Source organism: Columba livia, chromosome 5 (genome assembly GCF_036013475.1).
Source record: "Columba livia isolate bColLiv1 breed racing homer chromosome 5, bColLiv1.pat.W.v2, whole genome shotgun sequence".
NCBI lineage: Eukaryota > Metazoa > Chordata > Aves > Columbiformes > Columbidae > Columba > Columba livia.
Genome location: NC_088606.1, coordinates 34,676,639 through 34,695,064, shown reverse-complemented (window position 1 = coordinate 34,695,064; position 18,426 = coordinate 34,676,639). Strand labels below are relative to the sequence as shown.

General features: G+C 36.4%; 1 protein-coding gene across 8 annotated transcripts in view; it reads right to left on the bottom strand.

Annotated features, from left to right (window-relative positions):
• The window catches only part of RYR3 (ryanodine receptor 3), a 243,915-nt gene that overhangs the window by 81,071 nt on the left and 144,418 nt on the right, over positions 1-18,426 (bottom strand). For all 8 annotated transcript variants that reach the window (XM_065064236.1, XM_065064235.1, XM_065064238.1 and 5 more), the window contains exons 43-50: positions 15,449-15,584; positions 11,963-12,143; positions 11,400-11,511; positions 10,087-10,207; positions 6,020-6,189; positions 5,138-5,358; positions 3,715-3,805; positions 2,173-2,313 (exon numbers count right to left, since the gene is read on the bottom strand). In XM_065064236.1, coding sequence (XP_064920308.1) covers positions 2,173-2,313; positions 3,715-3,805; positions 5,138-5,358; positions 6,020-6,189; positions 10,087-10,207; positions 11,400-11,511; positions 11,963-12,143; positions 15,449-15,584 — 1,173 coding nt within the window. The remainder of the gene's footprint in view (positions 1-2,172; positions 2,314-3,714; positions 3,806-5,137; positions 5,359-6,019; positions 6,190-10,086; positions 10,208-11,399; positions 11,512-11,962; positions 12,144-15,448; positions 15,585-18,426) is intronic.

Below are 18,426 nucleotides of genomic sequence, written 5' to 3'. Positions count from 1 at the left end.
ATTTTTAAGATTACTCAAATTAACATGAGAGTGTGCTGACACTTGTATAGGTATATACAAGTATGACTCTTAAGCTTTCTTTGGGCTGTTAAGGTCTACACAGAAAGGGTCAAGTGTTCTTTGCCTAGTTATAGAAGCACAGACATCTATAAAATACTGTCATAGTTCTAAAGTGACTAATTCCTATCTTCACTGCAGAAGCTATTGCCATTTCTCCATCTTTTCACCTGATCTATTTCAGTTAAAATCATACTAGTTACATAAAATCGTGTTTTACTGTAGCAACATCAGTTCATTATTTTTCAAAATGGTCCTGCTAAGAGGTGAACTAGCACATTTGTTCTTCTACTCATTTAATCTATGGAGACAACACAGAAGTACTTGATATATAAAAATATAAGGTAGAGTTACATTTGAAGACTCTATTCTTAGTAACTTGCCATGTAACATGTTCAAGGTCAATTATTGCACACTAGATTGTAAAAAAAATTGTGCTGGAGGAAGTAGCAACAGATCACTGTGGGCCAAGGTTCTCCTTCCAGCTCTCAAGCAATATTCTTAGTATGCTTAGGAAAAAAAAAAAGACATTTATCTATCTTTCAGATTCCCCATCTGTAACACGGGCATAATGATACAGCTTTAAAGTTTTCTAAGATCTACTGATGAACACTACAGTGCAAGAGTTTGATGCTATTCTAATTATTGAATACAGTTTTATTCAGCATAGGCATCTTTTTGGTGTTATGAAACAGGCAGCAATCAAGCATGTATAGGGAAAAAAAAATTTACACTGCAAAATATTTCTTGTGCTTCACCATCGGAAATAGAAAAGCTGCATGCATCTATTAATCTGAATGACCACTTCGTGTCAAGAAAATGCTGAAGAACGATTTTAAGGTCTATTGAAAAGACTTGCTGATAAAATTATATGTTTATATCACAGCAAAAACAATGCCTAAAATTTTGAGGCTCCAACTTCCTCTAGTTTTGTTGCAACAGTCTTTAGTGTTAATGGCACAAACAAAAGTGGGATTACAGAGTAACTTGCTTCCTCTAAACAGCCGGAAGCCATGAAAACATCAAACCTGTAAATATTTCAGTACAATACAGGACAATAGAGAACACTGCATCTCAGCAGATTTGCACAAGTCTCATTGGACTAATAACCATTTACAGAAAAATGAAAATGCTGTTATAGAGGGCAGAATATTAGCAGAAACATATCATCTTCATTTATCTGTAAAAAGCAAAGATGCACTAATTGGAAACATTTCATTGTGTCAGGCCCTCCTGACACTCTTTGCACTTGTGACAGCAGGAAGAGTAAATGTCACTGGGTAAATGTCACTAAAATAAAACACAAGTAAGACTTTAAAAGCCATTTTAGGATAACGCAGAGATCATGTTGATTTCCATATTACAAATCAGAATGCCTAGAGAACAATAATCTAAATTTGTTGATTATAACTGGAAGATAAATTCAGTGAGATGCAATGAAACAATTTGTCATGGTACCACAGTGAAAACCTGATTTTTGAGCCCAATCAAGTTCAAAAAGTATTTATTCAGTAAGGCATTTCTCCTATTAGAAATGTAACTTTATATTACTCAGAGAAAAAATGAGTAAGTGAAAAAATCCAAAGAGCATACTTTGAAACAGGAAAATGGAAAAAATGCTTATTTCTAACAATGTTGCATAGTTTTTCTTAAGATGGGCGATAACCAGAAAACTAACAAAATACAAGTGTATGTTTGAAACCAGACAATATTAATTTACTGTACATACACCAACAATTTGACAAGTATATACACACATTTCTTAACATTAATTTTATACCAGTAAAACGACATTTTAAAAAAGTTGAGTAGAGTTAAGATAGGAGACAACACTGACTTATTAGTGCTGCAAGCAATCTGCCTCATTATTAGTGTCAAGTTATACAGGTATATCAAGACAAAGATTTGACATTTCATTACTTTGGAGAAAATCTTTCAAGATTCAGCATTCAATTTTTCATTAGAAAGTTACTTCATCAAAAGCATTCATTGCCATATCTTGTATATTATGTGAAAAATTGTTGAAATAAGAACTTTCTGCACTTGGCATGGCAAATTATCATTGTAATACTATTTTTAGTCATCCCATACTGTAATGTGAATTGCAGTTCTTACCTTATGAGACAAAGAATCAAATATTCCCCAGAAAAGTTTTTCAGTTAAATGTAATTCTTCCTCTGTTGCAATTCCACAGCTTCCCATTCCTGAAGGCAGACAATAATATTTCCAGCACTGCTCATAGTGATTTGTGAGAAGCTAGATTTTCAAGAAAATAAAAATGCACATAAAACGTCAATATTTAACAAAATAACATACCAGTTAGTGAAGTTTGAATTACCAGTATTTCTTTAAACAATTACATGAGTATCATGATTTATTTCTGTCTCTTCATTTCTAACAGCTCATAAAAATGATCTTTTTTCTCTTTGGGAGAACAATAGAGCCCATGCTGTGAAAGTATAAAGCCCCAACAGCTGCTGTGGGATTCTCAGTGATGACGGTGAGTAGCAAAATTATAAAATTTCAGGATTCTTACCATTTCAGTACAGGTTAGCTCACAGAATAAAAATAGAATGAAATTGGAATAAAACAGGACATTATAGATTTTGGTAAAAAGTTTTACCAATTCAAATTGATTTTACTTCTGTCATTTGTAGTTGATGGCCTCAGTACTGTTGAAAACATTGCAAAAGACACCTGCACTATACCGCTTTTAGCTGTGCCTCCACATCTCTGGAAAAACCTATGGAAAGAACTACTGTACAGACAATCTGTCATACACCAGTTAAAGAGCTAGACTACATGATTATTGGTGCACTTTCCACATAATTTCAATTTTTTTCTGAATTCTTTAAAACTAAAAATTCCTATCCCATGGGAAATTCTTAAATTTCTCATAAAATCAAACTCAAATCCTGGCATTTTGATTTTTCCTGCATTTTTGTTTAAGAAGGAAAAATAACAATAAAAACCCCAAATCAAACACTCCCCCTTTACCACAGTTTTGCTCCAAAATTACTGATGCTCCCGAATATGTCTGTGAATCTGGCAGCTCTGTTTTAGAGTATGACAGAATTCCAGTTCTGCAGACCTAAGATCGGCCCCTTTTATTCCAATAGGAACAGTACACAAACCTGACAGAAAAATTCTAAAGAAAAGTTATTTATCATCTCACAATTGTAATTCTCTTTTTACAGAACAAGAAGACAGATAAGACTTCAGTTAAAGATTGCTCAAAAATAAAAGGTGAATTATGTTCCCTGTATGATATTCTCTGCAGACTTCGCTCAAAATTTAGTCCTGGGCAATGCATCCTACAAAGAGTTATTATAGTTGTATAGAGCAGAAGAAGAAATATCAAGATAATGCTGACTTTTAATTTGATACGTTCAAATACTCTTTTGCTGAAGCAGTGAAAATGTCAACAGTTCACTGAACAAAATCTCATCATCAACTCTGTACTGTTTGCATTAGGTACGATTTCACAAAAACTGTAATCATTATATCCAGTTCGAAAGACAATAACAGTATTTTCAATTCAGAGGTCACTTTACATTGCTCCACCCCCTCCTGTTCTGTTTTTAAAAACATGACAATGACAGATTATTGTGAAGTAAGTTTTGCGCTGAATGCATATACAGAAAGTAAAGCATTTACCTTAAGAGGCATTTTACAGTATTCATTGAGTAGGGGCACATCAAAAACTAGCCTTCTCAACAGCTGTTGTAGCATAGAGGGACGTAAGTGGCTGTAATTAAAAAAAAAAAAAAAAAAAAAAAAAAAAAAAAAAGTTCTTAGTAAAATTCATACAGTCCAGTAAAATGAAATAAAAATTGAAATCAATTTGCATATGGCATTCAAATCACTCATTAAAAGTATTTTGAAAAACCAATGGTAGGTGCTTAAGGAATCTCACTATGCCTCATCTACATACAGAAGGATAAAGCACAGAACATGTGCTACTTCGGGATTCTTTTAAGTGAATAGACAACACACAGGATTGTGGCACATCACAGCAGAGGGAAGGGTGCTACATGTTTTTCAGAATATGGAGGGAAAAATCTAAGAAAAAGAAAAATAATATTATCCTAACAGAATGGTTTCTAATATGACGCTAAAAGGCAACAAAACACTCATAACTGAAACTGATCTGGGAAATACATTCATGATTATTCTCATAAGAAATAAATATCTATTGGAAGACTGAATAAATTACCCAGCTCTTTTTTTCTAGCTACTTAATTTGAATGATCTATGGACTCAAAATCAATGTAAAAATGCTCCTTTCATATCTCTCTCAGTCGTCACTTTTTCAGGCTGATTCCTGGTCTACTAAGTTGTTCCAAAGAAGCAAAGTTATTTCTTATGTTGATCCCTCTTGCTAGGCTTTTCCAAATCTTTTCCATTTCTACTATATCCTCTTTTTGGCAGGGGTCCAGTGCTATGCACAAACAGAAAAGGCACATTGCATTGCTAATTTCACAGTTCATTGCACAACCAAGTAACACTACAGTTTATGACAAAGGTCAAGAATTACGATTCAGTTGGCAAATTTGCATTTCAATTCCTGATATAACTTCAGTGCTCCATTTGGTTTGAGGATCGGGTTTAGGATTTAGAGAGCGGGGGGTAGTTTTTCTCTCTCTCTCTCTTCCCTGACCCCCCCATTACAGCTAAGGTTCTTCAAACCACAATCAGAATTACAAACAGGTTGATCCATTAAATCTCCAACAAATATTCAGTGTCAGATTTGCCAAAACATTTTTAGTAATTTCTGAGGTTTTGTTTTTATAAATAATCAGAATTTATCCTGTATCACCATAAAGCTCATATCAACATAACAGCTTTATAATGCAGTACCCGTAATGTAAAAATCAAATGTATTTTCTCTTAGGGAAAAACAAACAAACAAACAAACAACAACACCTCCTCCACTCCACCCCTCTACCAAATCATATCATACATTCTGGGCATTTATTTCCTGCAAGAATAATCTTAGTTCTACGTTATACACAAAGAAATTATTAAGATACATATACTGCACAAAAGAAAGCAATTCGTACACAGGTATCATACATACTGGCAGATAGCAAGCAGACAGTCTTCAATAGTGTCTCTTTGTGCTTTTGTCAGGGATCGTCCCTTGGATAACCTGTATATTGTGTGAAGCATGGAGTCAACCAGAGAGGCGTGATGCTCTGTTCCAGAAAAGAGGGGAGCACATCTTTTGAGTAACGGAAACACAGCTGAGCAAATGTATCTATTTAGTGCGAGAGCTGCCTCTGTGGTACTCAGAGAAACCTGTATGAAGTAGTAAATGACTGTTAGTGTCATACGGAGTAAAGGTTACTAAATATGAAATCTATACAAGATAATAATGAAATAGTCCTTAGGTCACCTTAACAGCTTGGTGCTAATATGATATTCCCATTACACACATGAGGACAAAAGCTAGGGTTTTTTAGCTGGAGAAAATTCAAGTCAGTCATTATCTCCTATCTTTTGTCCCACTGAACTCTGAAATAATAGGAACAAAAAAGAATATGCAGCTTCTTTCTTTGAACAGATTAGCAAAAAACACGAAACATTAGGTAGTACCTTTCATCTCCCTTAATTTCTTCATACCAACACATAGATGATTTTTCAGTGTTATTCTCAAAAGCACACATGAAATTAAAGTAATCATTAGGCCTATTGCAGTATATCCAGTGTACTTACTGTATAATTACTGTAAAACTATATTAAAAGCTTTCAAACTATATTACACTGCTGCTTCATAAGGTGGAACTGAATGTTTATGACCAGAGTTAAGCACTATAAATCAATAATAACTGAATTATTAGTGTTTGTGCTTACAGCAAGCTTATGCCATAAGGCTGTTTTGATTTGAAATTCCACTTCTTACACTGACAAAGCCACTATATCCAGCCACTGCACCTGAACTCCACAGCAAAATACTTACTGTATCCAAAGAGGCAGAAGCCCTTAAATCTGGTAAAAATCCAACTTCCAGTAGGTGAAGGAGGAAGCTTTGGTCCTTAATACCATAGACACGGTCCAAGAAGAGTACCATGGGTGCTTTATGATCAGGACAGAAATTTGCAGACATGTCTGGCTCATTTACTGTGCCATCTACACAAATATATAACGCAATTTTTAATAGTAGATAACAGACAAAAAAAAGAAACACCAAGACAAAGAAAGACACTATAATTACATTTAATGTGTAAAAATCACATGTTCAATGAAAATTATATTCTTGTTCAGTTTTCTTGTATGCTGAAAAAAAATACTAAGTTTTTATTATTTTAAAACCCTATTATTTTGTAATTTATCAATCTTTCACTCTTTAATGAAAACTTAAGAATGAATGGTAAAGTACTCTAGTTGTTTCATTACTGTTACAGAGAACGTTTATATGGTAAAATTAAAGATAAAGATTACTACAAATATTAAATATATGTAGTAACTGTGAAGTCAAAGAAAGTTAAGAATTTTAATTTTTGTCTCATGTAAACTAGACTAGAAAGAACATGGAATTCAAGGGGAAGACAACAATAATACAGAAATTAACTGTGTAACAGAGAAGCCATCTCTAACTGTAAAGGGAAATAGACAATTCTTGTGAAACAGAAAGGACAACAGAAGCAGATGAATGAGGATGAAGTTATTTTGCCCTGGAAGAAAAGGGCTGGGAGTTTATAGCCCATGGAACATGGAGAAATTAATAGGAAACATGGAGATCATATGCCATATAAACCTCATACTCTGTTGAATTTATGCTTTAGAGAAAATTTCAGTTTGTATGGTTATCTTGGACGTTATTTTGTGGAAATAAATCCGCCCTTGCATAACCACATTTACTGCTTAACAGGAAAGACTCAGCAGTTGCATAACAAGTTAGAACACTATCATTAATACACTTCTGCACTCTGAACTCTGACTTTGAATTATTTTTAAGTTCCAGAGTGTAGGCAGTGCTGAGTGTGCACACTCAAGAGTCTTCGCTGACTTCCTTTTAACAGGAAGTGTGTTAGTTCCACTGGAAAAACTCAATTTTGACCTCGGTGACAGGTAGTCTTCCAGGCACAGACAGGGATCTGTGGAGTTTGATGCAGAGAGAGTAGCAGGTCCATGCCAGGCCACGGGTTCAGGTTTTCTATACGTACACACAGTACACAGTGTTTGGGTCTTCAGAGAGTAGTCTCATTCCTCAGAGGTGAGAATGGATCAGAGTAGCAAGAGAAATTAATAGGTCCTACAGCAACACAGTAGCACAGCCTCAACTCCACAGTGGCAACCCCTGAGGTACTGAGGAGGACATAAGTCTTTGGGAAGGAGTGTATCTGTCTGGGAAGGGAGGAGCTAATCTCTCAAGAGAAGAACAACTCCTCTCCTCTATGTATGTCCCACTGCACATAGGATTCTCCTGAAGTAGACAGGGTCTCCAAGGATATGAAGAAGCAGATAGTGGAGGTGAGAGACTGCTGTATTAGGCACTAAGCTGTGTGGCTTCATGATGGATTCCACGATAACTTGTCTGTACGGGAGGACCCTGTAGGAGTAAGGCAGAGATCTCAAGTCTCAAAGGATGGGTGAGATTGTGGTATAGAGAAGAAGAATTTAGTTAGATTGATTATAAAAGGGTGAATTCTTTTGGGACAAAATGGACACGTACAGAAATCACCCACACCTTAATAAAAAAGAAATCAGGCTTCTAGGATTGAACAGTAGGGGTCAGACTGCAACACTATGCTTAGAAATTAGGGAGAAGACAATAGGTGTGGAGGAGCACCTTCTTCAGATGAGGACAATCCCAAAGCAAATATGTCTGGTTTTCACTTCCTCTGAAAATTCCAGGGAAGAAATAAATAGCACAGTTCCAAGAAACAGCAAAAGCAATTAAAACGCAATGCACATGTGCAATGTCTTACTCAGGAAAGGACAAAGAGGGGTCTATCCTGGGTCATCAATGACCTGGAAAATGAAGCAAACAAAGGAGCCTAAAGGTCTTTATACAACACTACATTCTTCTGTATGGTTAAAACACTAACAAAACTCATCTGTGCTGCCATCCAGCGAGACCTGGACAGGCTGGAGAGTTGGGCAGGGAAAAATTTAATGAAATATAACAAGGGAAAGTGTAGAGTATTGCATCTGGGCAGGAATAACCTCAGGTTCCAGTATAAGTTGGGGAATGACCTGTTGGAGAGCAGCGTAGGGGAAAGGGTCCTGGTGGACAGCAGGATGACCATGAGCCAGCACTGTGCCCTTGTGACCAAGAAGGCCAATGGCGTCCTGAAGTGTATTAGAAGAGGTGTGGTTAGTAGGTCGAGAGAGGTTCTCCTCCCCTTCTACTCTGCCCTGGTGAGACCACATCTGGAATATTGTGTCCAGTTCTGGGCCCTTCAGTTCAAGATGGACAGGGAACTGCTGGAGAGAGTCCAGCGTAGAGCCACGAAGATGATTAAGGGAGTGGAACATCTCCCTTATGAGGAAAGGCTAAGGGAGCTGGGTCTCTCTAGTTTGGAGAAGAGGAAACTCAGAGGTGACCTCATTAACGTTTATAAATATGTCACAAGGATGGAGCCCGGCTCTTCTCAGTAACAACCAATGATAGGACAAGGGGCAATGGGTACAAACTGGAACACAGGAGGTTCCACTGAAATATGAGAAGAAACTTCTTCACAGTGAGGGTGACAGAACACTGGAACAGGCTGCCCAGGGGGGTTGTGGAGTCTCCTACTCTGGAGACATTCAAAACTCACCTGGACACACTCCTGTGTAACCTCACCTAAGTGTTCCTGCTCCAGCAGGGGATTGGACTAGATGATCCTTCGAGGTCCCTTCCAGTCCCTAACATTCTGTGATTCTATGAAAACTGAGTGGGCAAAGTAAAGACAGATGCACTTCAATGCAGACAACTCTAAGCTGCAGAAAAATAAGACAGGCCTACATGATGCTGAGCTTGGAACTGACTTTACAGAGAGATCCTGAGGCACTGAAATTCTGTGAAACCATCAGCTCTATGTATAGCAGCAACCAAGTAAGTCAAAAAGATATTTGGCACCATGAGAAAGGGTTATTCAGAATATGAGAGAGGGCATAATTTTGATGCTATATAAGATAGAAAATTAATACATAAACCAAACTATTCTGTGCTCACATTATCCATACAACCTGCTCATGTCTTATGTACACCCCACAGATGTTGGGCTGCAGAATATCAGGACTGCAGAACAGAGATAGTGAAGGTACACAGAAGGGCAACTAAAATGATTCAGGAAATGGAGTAGTTACGATGAGAGACTGCGAGAGGCTGAGATCGTTCAATTTGGCAAAATAAGGGCTGAGAAAGAATATAATGGAGATTCAGAAAATGGTTAATGTAGCTGAAAAAGTGACTGAACTGCTATACGCCAAATCCCAAAATGCTACAATTCAAGGGTTTTAATTACAATTAGGAAGCAAAGCGTAAATTAAAAAAACACAACAAAAACAAACAACCAACCAGAAACCCCACTGCTTTAAATGCTTCTTTATGTAGCAAATAGTGAAGTTCTGGAACTTACTGCTACAGGAGTATGTGTGTACAGACATTATTCCAAAGTAGTCAGATACATTCTTGGACACTAAGTCCAGAAATATACTGTTGGACAGGGAGGTACTCTCTAATCTTTCTAAACAAATGACTGGGTGATGTGGAAGTACAAAGGTACTAAGTCCAAGCCTACACATTCTATCTAGAAAGACAGCATCCCTACAGCCACTGCTGGAGACAAAATACTGGGATGGATGGCCCATTAGTGTGATCCTGTGAAGTATTTATGTTCTTACATTCTCTGCTCCATAGGAATAAGTATCTATTCTACTTGAGCAGCTCTCATTGATACATTTCTAATTAAAATCTGAAGAACAGTTCTCTGCTTGTATTCAATTCTAACAAAACTGCTGTTTTAGACTGAAGTCTTATGTGCCAGAAGGCTTTTATAAAAAGATGAACAGGTCTAGTAGAAGTATTGAAGTTACCTTTGTTAACTGTTGACAGCTTTAGTGGTATACTTATAATCCCAACCAAATCTTCAGTTGGTACTAGAGATCGAAGGATTGACCTGATTCGAATAGCTTCCCCTTTTCCACTTTGAATGAGCTGTTAAGAAAAAGTTTATCAATTAAGGAATTTAGTACCAAAGGACATAAGAAAAATTTCCTCAATGTACTGATATTAATATGATTTTTTTTTTCAAATACTGGAAAAAAATGCACAGAAATTCAATTTATCCCAGCGCTCTAGTGGAGCTGCAAATTTTCAGGTGATCCTACTTTTGAATTTGTCCAAATTTTGATATTATATCAATAATTTCACAATATTCTAAATTCTCAGTACCACAAAAAATACCCCACATGGATAAGGTTCCTAATTCAAAGTGATGGAACTTAAAATTTCTGGGAGACTCATGTTACTTACAGAACCTACAGTGCCAGGTTTTGAGCTCGCCTCTTTATACTCTGAATAGCTGCAAACCTGTCTGATGTATCTACATGTTTTTCTGTTTTTCTATACAGCAAAAAATTCAAAAGGCATTAACAACAAGATGACCACTTCAACTTCTAGCAGAAATCAGGTGTTCACAACCTGTGTCTCTGAAAATCTATTCCAGTAATTTTATTAATGTGAGGACGCGCTCTCTGGCAACAAGACAGCTGCATACACCTTTACAGCTAATAAAGTTAATAGCTTTGGTAATAGTAAGCAGGGAACGCTATAAGCTAGATTCCTTGCTTCTTGTTGTATTGAGATACATATTGAATTTTCAGATGGATTTATGCTACTAAAGAATTTTTAATATTGACAAGCAGAAGTCAGTCTAACTAAAACCAAACCTTGCATGTGGCTATTACAGGCATTATAGTCAAAGCAGTTATTTTACATTTTTCCAAGTATTCATGTGGTGTAGATATTGTATTTCATCAGTGCACACAAAAGCAGTTCTGTATAAAATTCTTATGAAAACTATTTTTTATGGCTTTCTAGAGAACAGAAAAGGGTCAGTTTCTGAAACTTCATTGGTAGTATAAAAGTGCACCACTGCTTTGATTCCATAGTCATACAAAAATTCTCAAAATGATAAAAAAAAACCCCAAAACATAAGGAATCAAGATTGTGATTCCTTATAAAATAGCTTGCAGGGAACCACATCTGCACAGATACAGTGAGAAATGCAATGAAGTCCACCTTCTGATGAGAAGAAGCCTTTGAATACAGAACAGTTTAGTTAGACATGTACAGTTCTGTTTACAAATCTCCTACATTTTCTAAGCAAGTGACAAAATGAACTTACATGCATTTCTGGTGCACAGCGTCCGAGTAAATCTATGAGAGCTGAGTAAAATGACATGATTGCATTGCCCATGTGCACAATCTCCTCTTCCTCCTCCTCCTCATCATCATCTCTAAAAGGTAAACAATACCAGTGAGCATTTTTGGTAATGTAAGTTTACAGCTCCTCTCTGGAGCTAGATCCATGACCCAGGCACTATTAACCAGGTATACTAATTGCTTCTGCCACCCGATTACGGTGTTTTATCCCTATAGTAAGCACACAATTGAACAGTAATAACTGACCTTCTACTATATCTCTTTCACTTCACCTTAGCTTCATTCTGCAATAACCTTCTCCTTTGCTTCGCCCCTCAGGCTTCTTCTCTTCTGTAACTCTTACTCCACTTTTATCTAGCTCGTGCTTTATGAATTCCATATGCCAACTTCTTGTAGATGTGAATCTCTAATGCTCTATGTTTGTATAATGTCTTGAGCAACAGGGCCTATTATCCACATATTGCAAGCATGATTAACCCAGCTATTAAATCATCATTTGTCAAACACGCATTCACATTTACTTACCCCTCTCTTTTATATGCCTGGAAGGGAAGGTCACGAGCAGGATTCTCTGAGATCCTGATAGCTTCCTGCATAGCTGCCAGCAAACCATTTCCTCCTTCTCCCCTAAGGTCTGGTCCAAAGCACTCAGGCCGTCGAATAAGGAGCTTGACAACAACACTTGCATTTTCCTCAACGCTTTCACCTGAGGACCAAAAAGCACTATACATACTTTCTTCTTAAAGGTATCCTTAAGTCAGAAAACAACTGCATTTTCACCTGAATTTTACCATGTTATTTTTGAAAAAAAACTGTATCAAGTTGACAGCATTGGATGTGCTTTATCAAAAATATACCAAGGTTTACAATGTATATCGTAGACTTGCCTTGCAAAAGTTACACTAAACTAAATCTAGAAAGACTCACTTTGGAAGATTAATTTGCTTTTTTTGGCAAAGACTACTCTTTCTGGTGTAAAGATAGCTAATAGTCCCAAGAGGCAAGAAGTCTGCTATTGGGGAGGGCCAGAAGGAAGTTTTGACTCCAGCCAACCCCCCAGCCTCTCGCTCTCTCCCCTCTCCCACAGGAGAGGGAGAAATCAGAAGGAAGGTGTGACAACTCATGGATTGAGATAATGACTGTCTAGCAGAGAAAGCAAAAGCTATGCATGCAAGCAAAGCAAGAAGACAAGTTCTTTCACTGCTTCCCTGGCAGATGTTTAGCCAGTTCCTAGAAAGCAGTGCCTCAGCACGTGGTGTAATGGTTATTTGGGAATACAAGCACCATAACCACAAACATCTCCTCTTCCTCCCCCTTTCTCTGAGCTTCTTTTGCCAAGCACGATGTCATGGTGTGGAACAGTGGTCAGTCTGGGTCAGCTGTCCCAGCTGTGTCCCCTCCCAACCTCTTGCCCACCCTGAACCTACTGATTGGGGCTGGGGAAGCAGTGGAAGGGGCAAACTGGGAAAAACAAACAAACCAACCAACCAACTGTGAAAGACTTCACACTGCACAAGCACTGTTCAGCAACAGTCAAAATACTGACAAGTTAATAGCACTGTTTCAGCCATAACTGAAAAGCAGGGCATTATACAGGTTGCAATGAAGAAAGTTAACTCCATCCTAGCCAGACCTAAGACAGGGCATGAGAGTTATTTGACTTTTAATGGGCAAGTGAAGCAAGGAATGTCAGAGTTTAATCTTCCCAATGTGACTAAAAAATATGAAATTGTATTTTGGATTAAGTATACCTAGAGTAAAATCTCCTGATTCTTTCTACTGCATATTTAAAGATTCATTAAATCTTCTGCTTGCTATTTAAAGCCTGAAACAAAATATTTAATCTTTTCTATATACAAAAATCACATTCAAATAATTTTTAAAAGTCATGGCTTGTCTGAAACAACCCAAATGATAACAGCTTTGTGTGGAAAACTGAATGTATATTTGAAAAGGGAAAAGAATGGCTTTAACTATTGTATAAGCTCAATACAGGCAGACAAGTTGTGATCTAGGTGCTTGCTGAACAAAAGTCATTAGGAAGAGGAACCTTAATATAAATGAACTCTTTGTATGTAACTAACAACTTCATGGACTGCAGAGTTCGTGGCATGTGGAAGCATAATAGGAATAACAATTGGGTCAAAAGCTCAGTTTATGGTTAAATGCAACTGTTTAGAAATTCACAGTGGTTACCTTATAAGAATTCTTATAATCTGTAGGAATATATGAAATTAATGGGGCATGTAGTAAGAAAACAAATTACAGGAAAAGAAGCAGTTCACAGTCACTGAACTTGTGATGTCAGTAGCTTGGATCATCAGTATCTATATTTTACATGCAAGCTACAATACTAAAGCAGTACAGAAATGCAAGTAGCAAGTTTATATTAAACTGAATTTTGCAGCTTTAGCAGCCACCAAAAAAGTAGGATTAGAAATTGTGGTTTAGCTGAGAGCAGAGGTGGTGCTACCAGGAAGTCAGAGTCAAGAGAAGGCAATGGTAGGTGAGATACCTGGGACCGAAAAGGCTCTAGAAGGAGCAGCTAAACACTTTAAACATTTTAATATTGTATTTTTTCCACTTAAAACACAATTATGATCTTGATATGGAACACAGAATGAGAGGAAATTGCCACAAGTTGTGCACATGGAGACTTAAATTGGATATTAGGAAAATTTTCTTCACCAAAAGGGATATCAAGCACTGGAACAGGCTTCCCAGGGAAGTGGTTGAGTCACCATCCCTGGAGTTATTTAAAAGATGTGTAGATGGGGCTTTTAGGGACATGGTTTAAGTGGTGGACTTGGCAGTGTTAGGTTAACTGTTGCACTCGATGATCTTAAGGGTCTTTTCCAACCTAAATGATTCTATGCCCTGACCATTGACTTTGCACAGATTCTGCCCTCCATAACTGCTTTATTCAGAAAAAAAGCAGCTGAAACATTTGAAACGAAAAATTCATTCTACTGACTAACAGTCCATCCAGCAAAAAACTCTTCATATTAAATAAACGATTGCAATTAAGATAAAAGTTATCTTCATCTAACTATCCAGTGTCAACATTTATTTTTAACATCAACAATGAAAAACACACACTTTATTAACTCAATGACAACTTGCTCTAATTTCTTACAGCATTTTTTCAAGCTAGTTTAGCAGCTCACTCAACAGCTACAGGCTTATCAACTAAAATGCTTCAGGTATATTTACTGAATTGAATAGTAAATATGTTTATTGTTTCTGTTTCAGGTATTATCTGCCAATTTCAGACCAATAGTATGTGAATAGAACAGTCAAAAATAAAAAAATTACACTGTTTGAAATTATTCCCTTTCTGGCTTTCCCTAGCTGTCCTTTAAAACAATTTCCATATTGGCAGACCAGATAGGTGGTGAACAGACAAATCTTTTGATCTCATCTAATCTCTACTCTAAATCACTAGTTTGATGAAAAATATCCACATGAACTGGAAAATGCTTTTTGTTTAGTGGCATTCAGATAATCTAAATTTGATTTTAGCATATTGCTTTCATAAATGTCTAAAGGAAATTGCCCACAGAAGATAGTTATCAAAGAAGAAGATTTTTTTTTCTTTTTTTTTTTAATAAATAAGGTTTAAGGTACACAGGGTGCTTTACAAACACTGATCCCTTAGAACCATGTAAAAATATGACCTATTGGGAAGTTGTTTTTTGTAATGCATAACGGTTTTATTACAAACATCTAAATCTCCCAGTGGTATAGTGGCCAAGAGAGGTCTACAATCAGTGCTCACTGGTTATATTTATAACCAGCATATGTGGTATATGTAAATACCACAGTTTACTCACTGAAAGAATTCCTAACATCATTTGCTACCTTAACAGGTTACTCTATTAAATTGTGCAAATTGCAAAAGGAGTAAGGAAAAAATGCAACTCTCTTCACCCATTAACACATTTTTATAGTTAGAAAGTAACTTTAAGGAAACCTTTTGATGGAATTTGGATGCCAAGAAAATACACTTACTGTTGACAAAAACTGCAAATCTTAAGAATGACAGGTAACGTTCACCCTCTATTGGATTCCATCCAATGTCTGGATATCCTTTCGCCAGCAATACTGGACAACTCTGCAGGCCACAACCTGCCAGATAGGTAACAACCTACAATAGAAAAGCAATCATTTATTCATACATTTAGAAATAAATTTCTACAGTTAAGTACAAACCAAAATGAACACAGTCATTTTTTTAAAAATAAGGTTTATATATACTAGGTGTTTCACCTGAGAAACTACCAACATAGTGCATTATAGAATCAGTCTTAGTTTCCAGTTCTTGTTTTTGATGATGATGAAAAAAGTCAAACACTCTTTACTTCTGAAGTAATCTAATCATATGATGACAGATCAACACAAAAACATGAGCAAATATGGAATATGATAAGTAGAATAAAATATTGTGGGATTCAGATCTTTTTTTACAGTACATAAACAACAGTTAAGATACTATTTAACAACTTTTAAAATCACTTCAATACTCACATATGGCTAATTTGCCACAATTGTAAAACACATATTGCATCAAAAGTTTATTTACTGTCATTCCTTTCTTAATAGATATGCAAACAATTACATTTTTCAGAAGAGTGATAAATATCAGTGAACAGTTTTCAAAGTCTGGGTAACCAGAAAGATTAAATTTTGTTGCAATATTTAAATAGATAACACAGCATTTCTTATCAAGAGGAATATCTTTGAGTAAGAGAAATCTTTGAGAAATGATGTCAAATTTCCTTAATTACAGTAAACTGAATTTCTGAAACATACAGAATGATTTCTCAATCATTTAAAAGGAAATTTGCAGAAAACTGCACAAACGTGATTTTTGTTTTTATATAAACACACAAAGGACAACCTATGAACATGACTGCAGTACTTAAATATATTTTGAAATAGGTAATGAACATCAATGACTTTTCATGAATCTGTAAGAAGAGATATAAATATAATTTCTTACAATGGAAAGCAGCCAAAAATGGGTGGCAAAAGGGAGTCAGGTTTTTCCATTTGGAAAAGGGATATATGTTACTCTGCTTAAACACCCTACAGCAATTCCACCATTCATGAGATTGTATTTAGTCATTATCTAATGCCCTAAGAGAGAAACTAGTTATGCATTCAGGAAGAATTATACCTTGCTGATAGAGTATACAAGTTGCCTCCAAAAGGCTGCAACAGCAGAAAAACAGGCTGATGTGAAAAATTTGCTTATTACAGTACGCAGTAAGGAAGTTACTCAGTGCACTTGGTGGAAAATATATGTAGTTCGTAAAAGGACTCGATAGTTTTCTGGTATGCATACAGAATATATGAGTGAATACACTCTTGTAGGAGTCCAGAGATGCAGCTCATATAAAATGTGAGGAAAATTGTTAGAATAAATCTCTTTTCAGATTTTATAATGCTACCACCAAACCCCATAATTTTAATCTACTCAGTTTACTACAGTATGTAATCAGGCTGTGGAATACTCTTCTTGTGCAATCCTCCACCTTCCACACATTCACACATTTACAGTTAAAAGTGATCAAATTTGGAACGGCAGAAGTTGTATATGTGTAAGTTATTTGCCTTGAATGCAGGCTTTGTGGTACAAACTTCAGTTACACAGAAATGCTGTATATTCTGTGCCACATCCATCAAACTCATACAGTATTTGATTTTTCTTGTCATTCAGTACATAGATTTATTTACTGAATAACATCCACATACTGCACTAGATAAAGTTACTGACTCACCAAAGTTAATATATTACAGCCAATACTTTACCATTCTTACAGCTGAAATGACTGATGAATTTGGGAAGCCCAGTCTGAGACACATACAGCCTGATTTTCCACCATCGAACACTGTGCATGTTGCAGCTGATATCTGTTACTGTTTGAACACTGAGCACTTGTAGGGTTCCCAGTATTCCAAGGTAAGCAATTAGTAAATGAAGAACATGTGGTTAATGGTTAACACTGAAATTCAGTTTAAGTGACTTGCCCTATAGTACTTTTCATAAAAACATGACAGTCACTGGTCCCAATGCTACCTTTATATCATTAGTACATTCCTATGCTCTCTCACACCCTTCCCCTTCATATTCCTGTCTCCTCCTAGCTAGTCCTATCTTAAGTCTATTTATTTCCATTTCCCAACTCTTCCTCTGCCACAGCATATGTGACTATCAGAAACATCCCCACAGCATCTCCCATATTGCACAGAGGCTTTCTATGTGCTAAGCTATCATTTAGATGCTTAACTGTTCTCCTCCATGCATATTAAACCCTGCCTTCTGATTTCTGTTCCCCAGCGCTGTGCCAGCACGTATTACTGCCTTTCCCTGCTTTTCTCCTCTTCTGACTGTGCACCCATTGTTTGTCTCTTAATCTGTTTTCCTTCCTGGATATACAAAGGAATATAATGCCATTTTTGGTATCCTTTTACCCACAATTTCTAGTTCATCCTACTTCTTCTCACATTTCCCTTTATTCCTAACCATTCATTGCCAATGACCCAAGTCCCAGATTCCATTTTCTACCACAACTACCCTTAAAATCCTGTTCCAACTTCTGTTCTATAAATATCTGCCCTTCAATTCTCTTAGCTCTTACCTCTGTCCCCATCAATCTCTATGATTTATTTAAGTCAAAAGACCTGTTTCCTTTCTTCACATTCTCCTCTTAATTCTCAATTTTGCTCCTCCCCAAACAAGGTTTCTTGATATGTCTTTATCTTGTTTCATGTCTTTTTTTCTTATCATCCTTTCTGCCTGATAATAATAGTGAAAGGATGCATAAGACAGAAATAAATCTATTTTGCTGTGATTTCCACTAAGCATAAAGAAAAATTTGGGATAAAAACTGCTCAATCAAACTTACCTTGAGACAGCACATACCTAGACCAAGTATTTCTGAGAAGATCATATCCAAAAATTACTATGATCTAACTTACCCTTT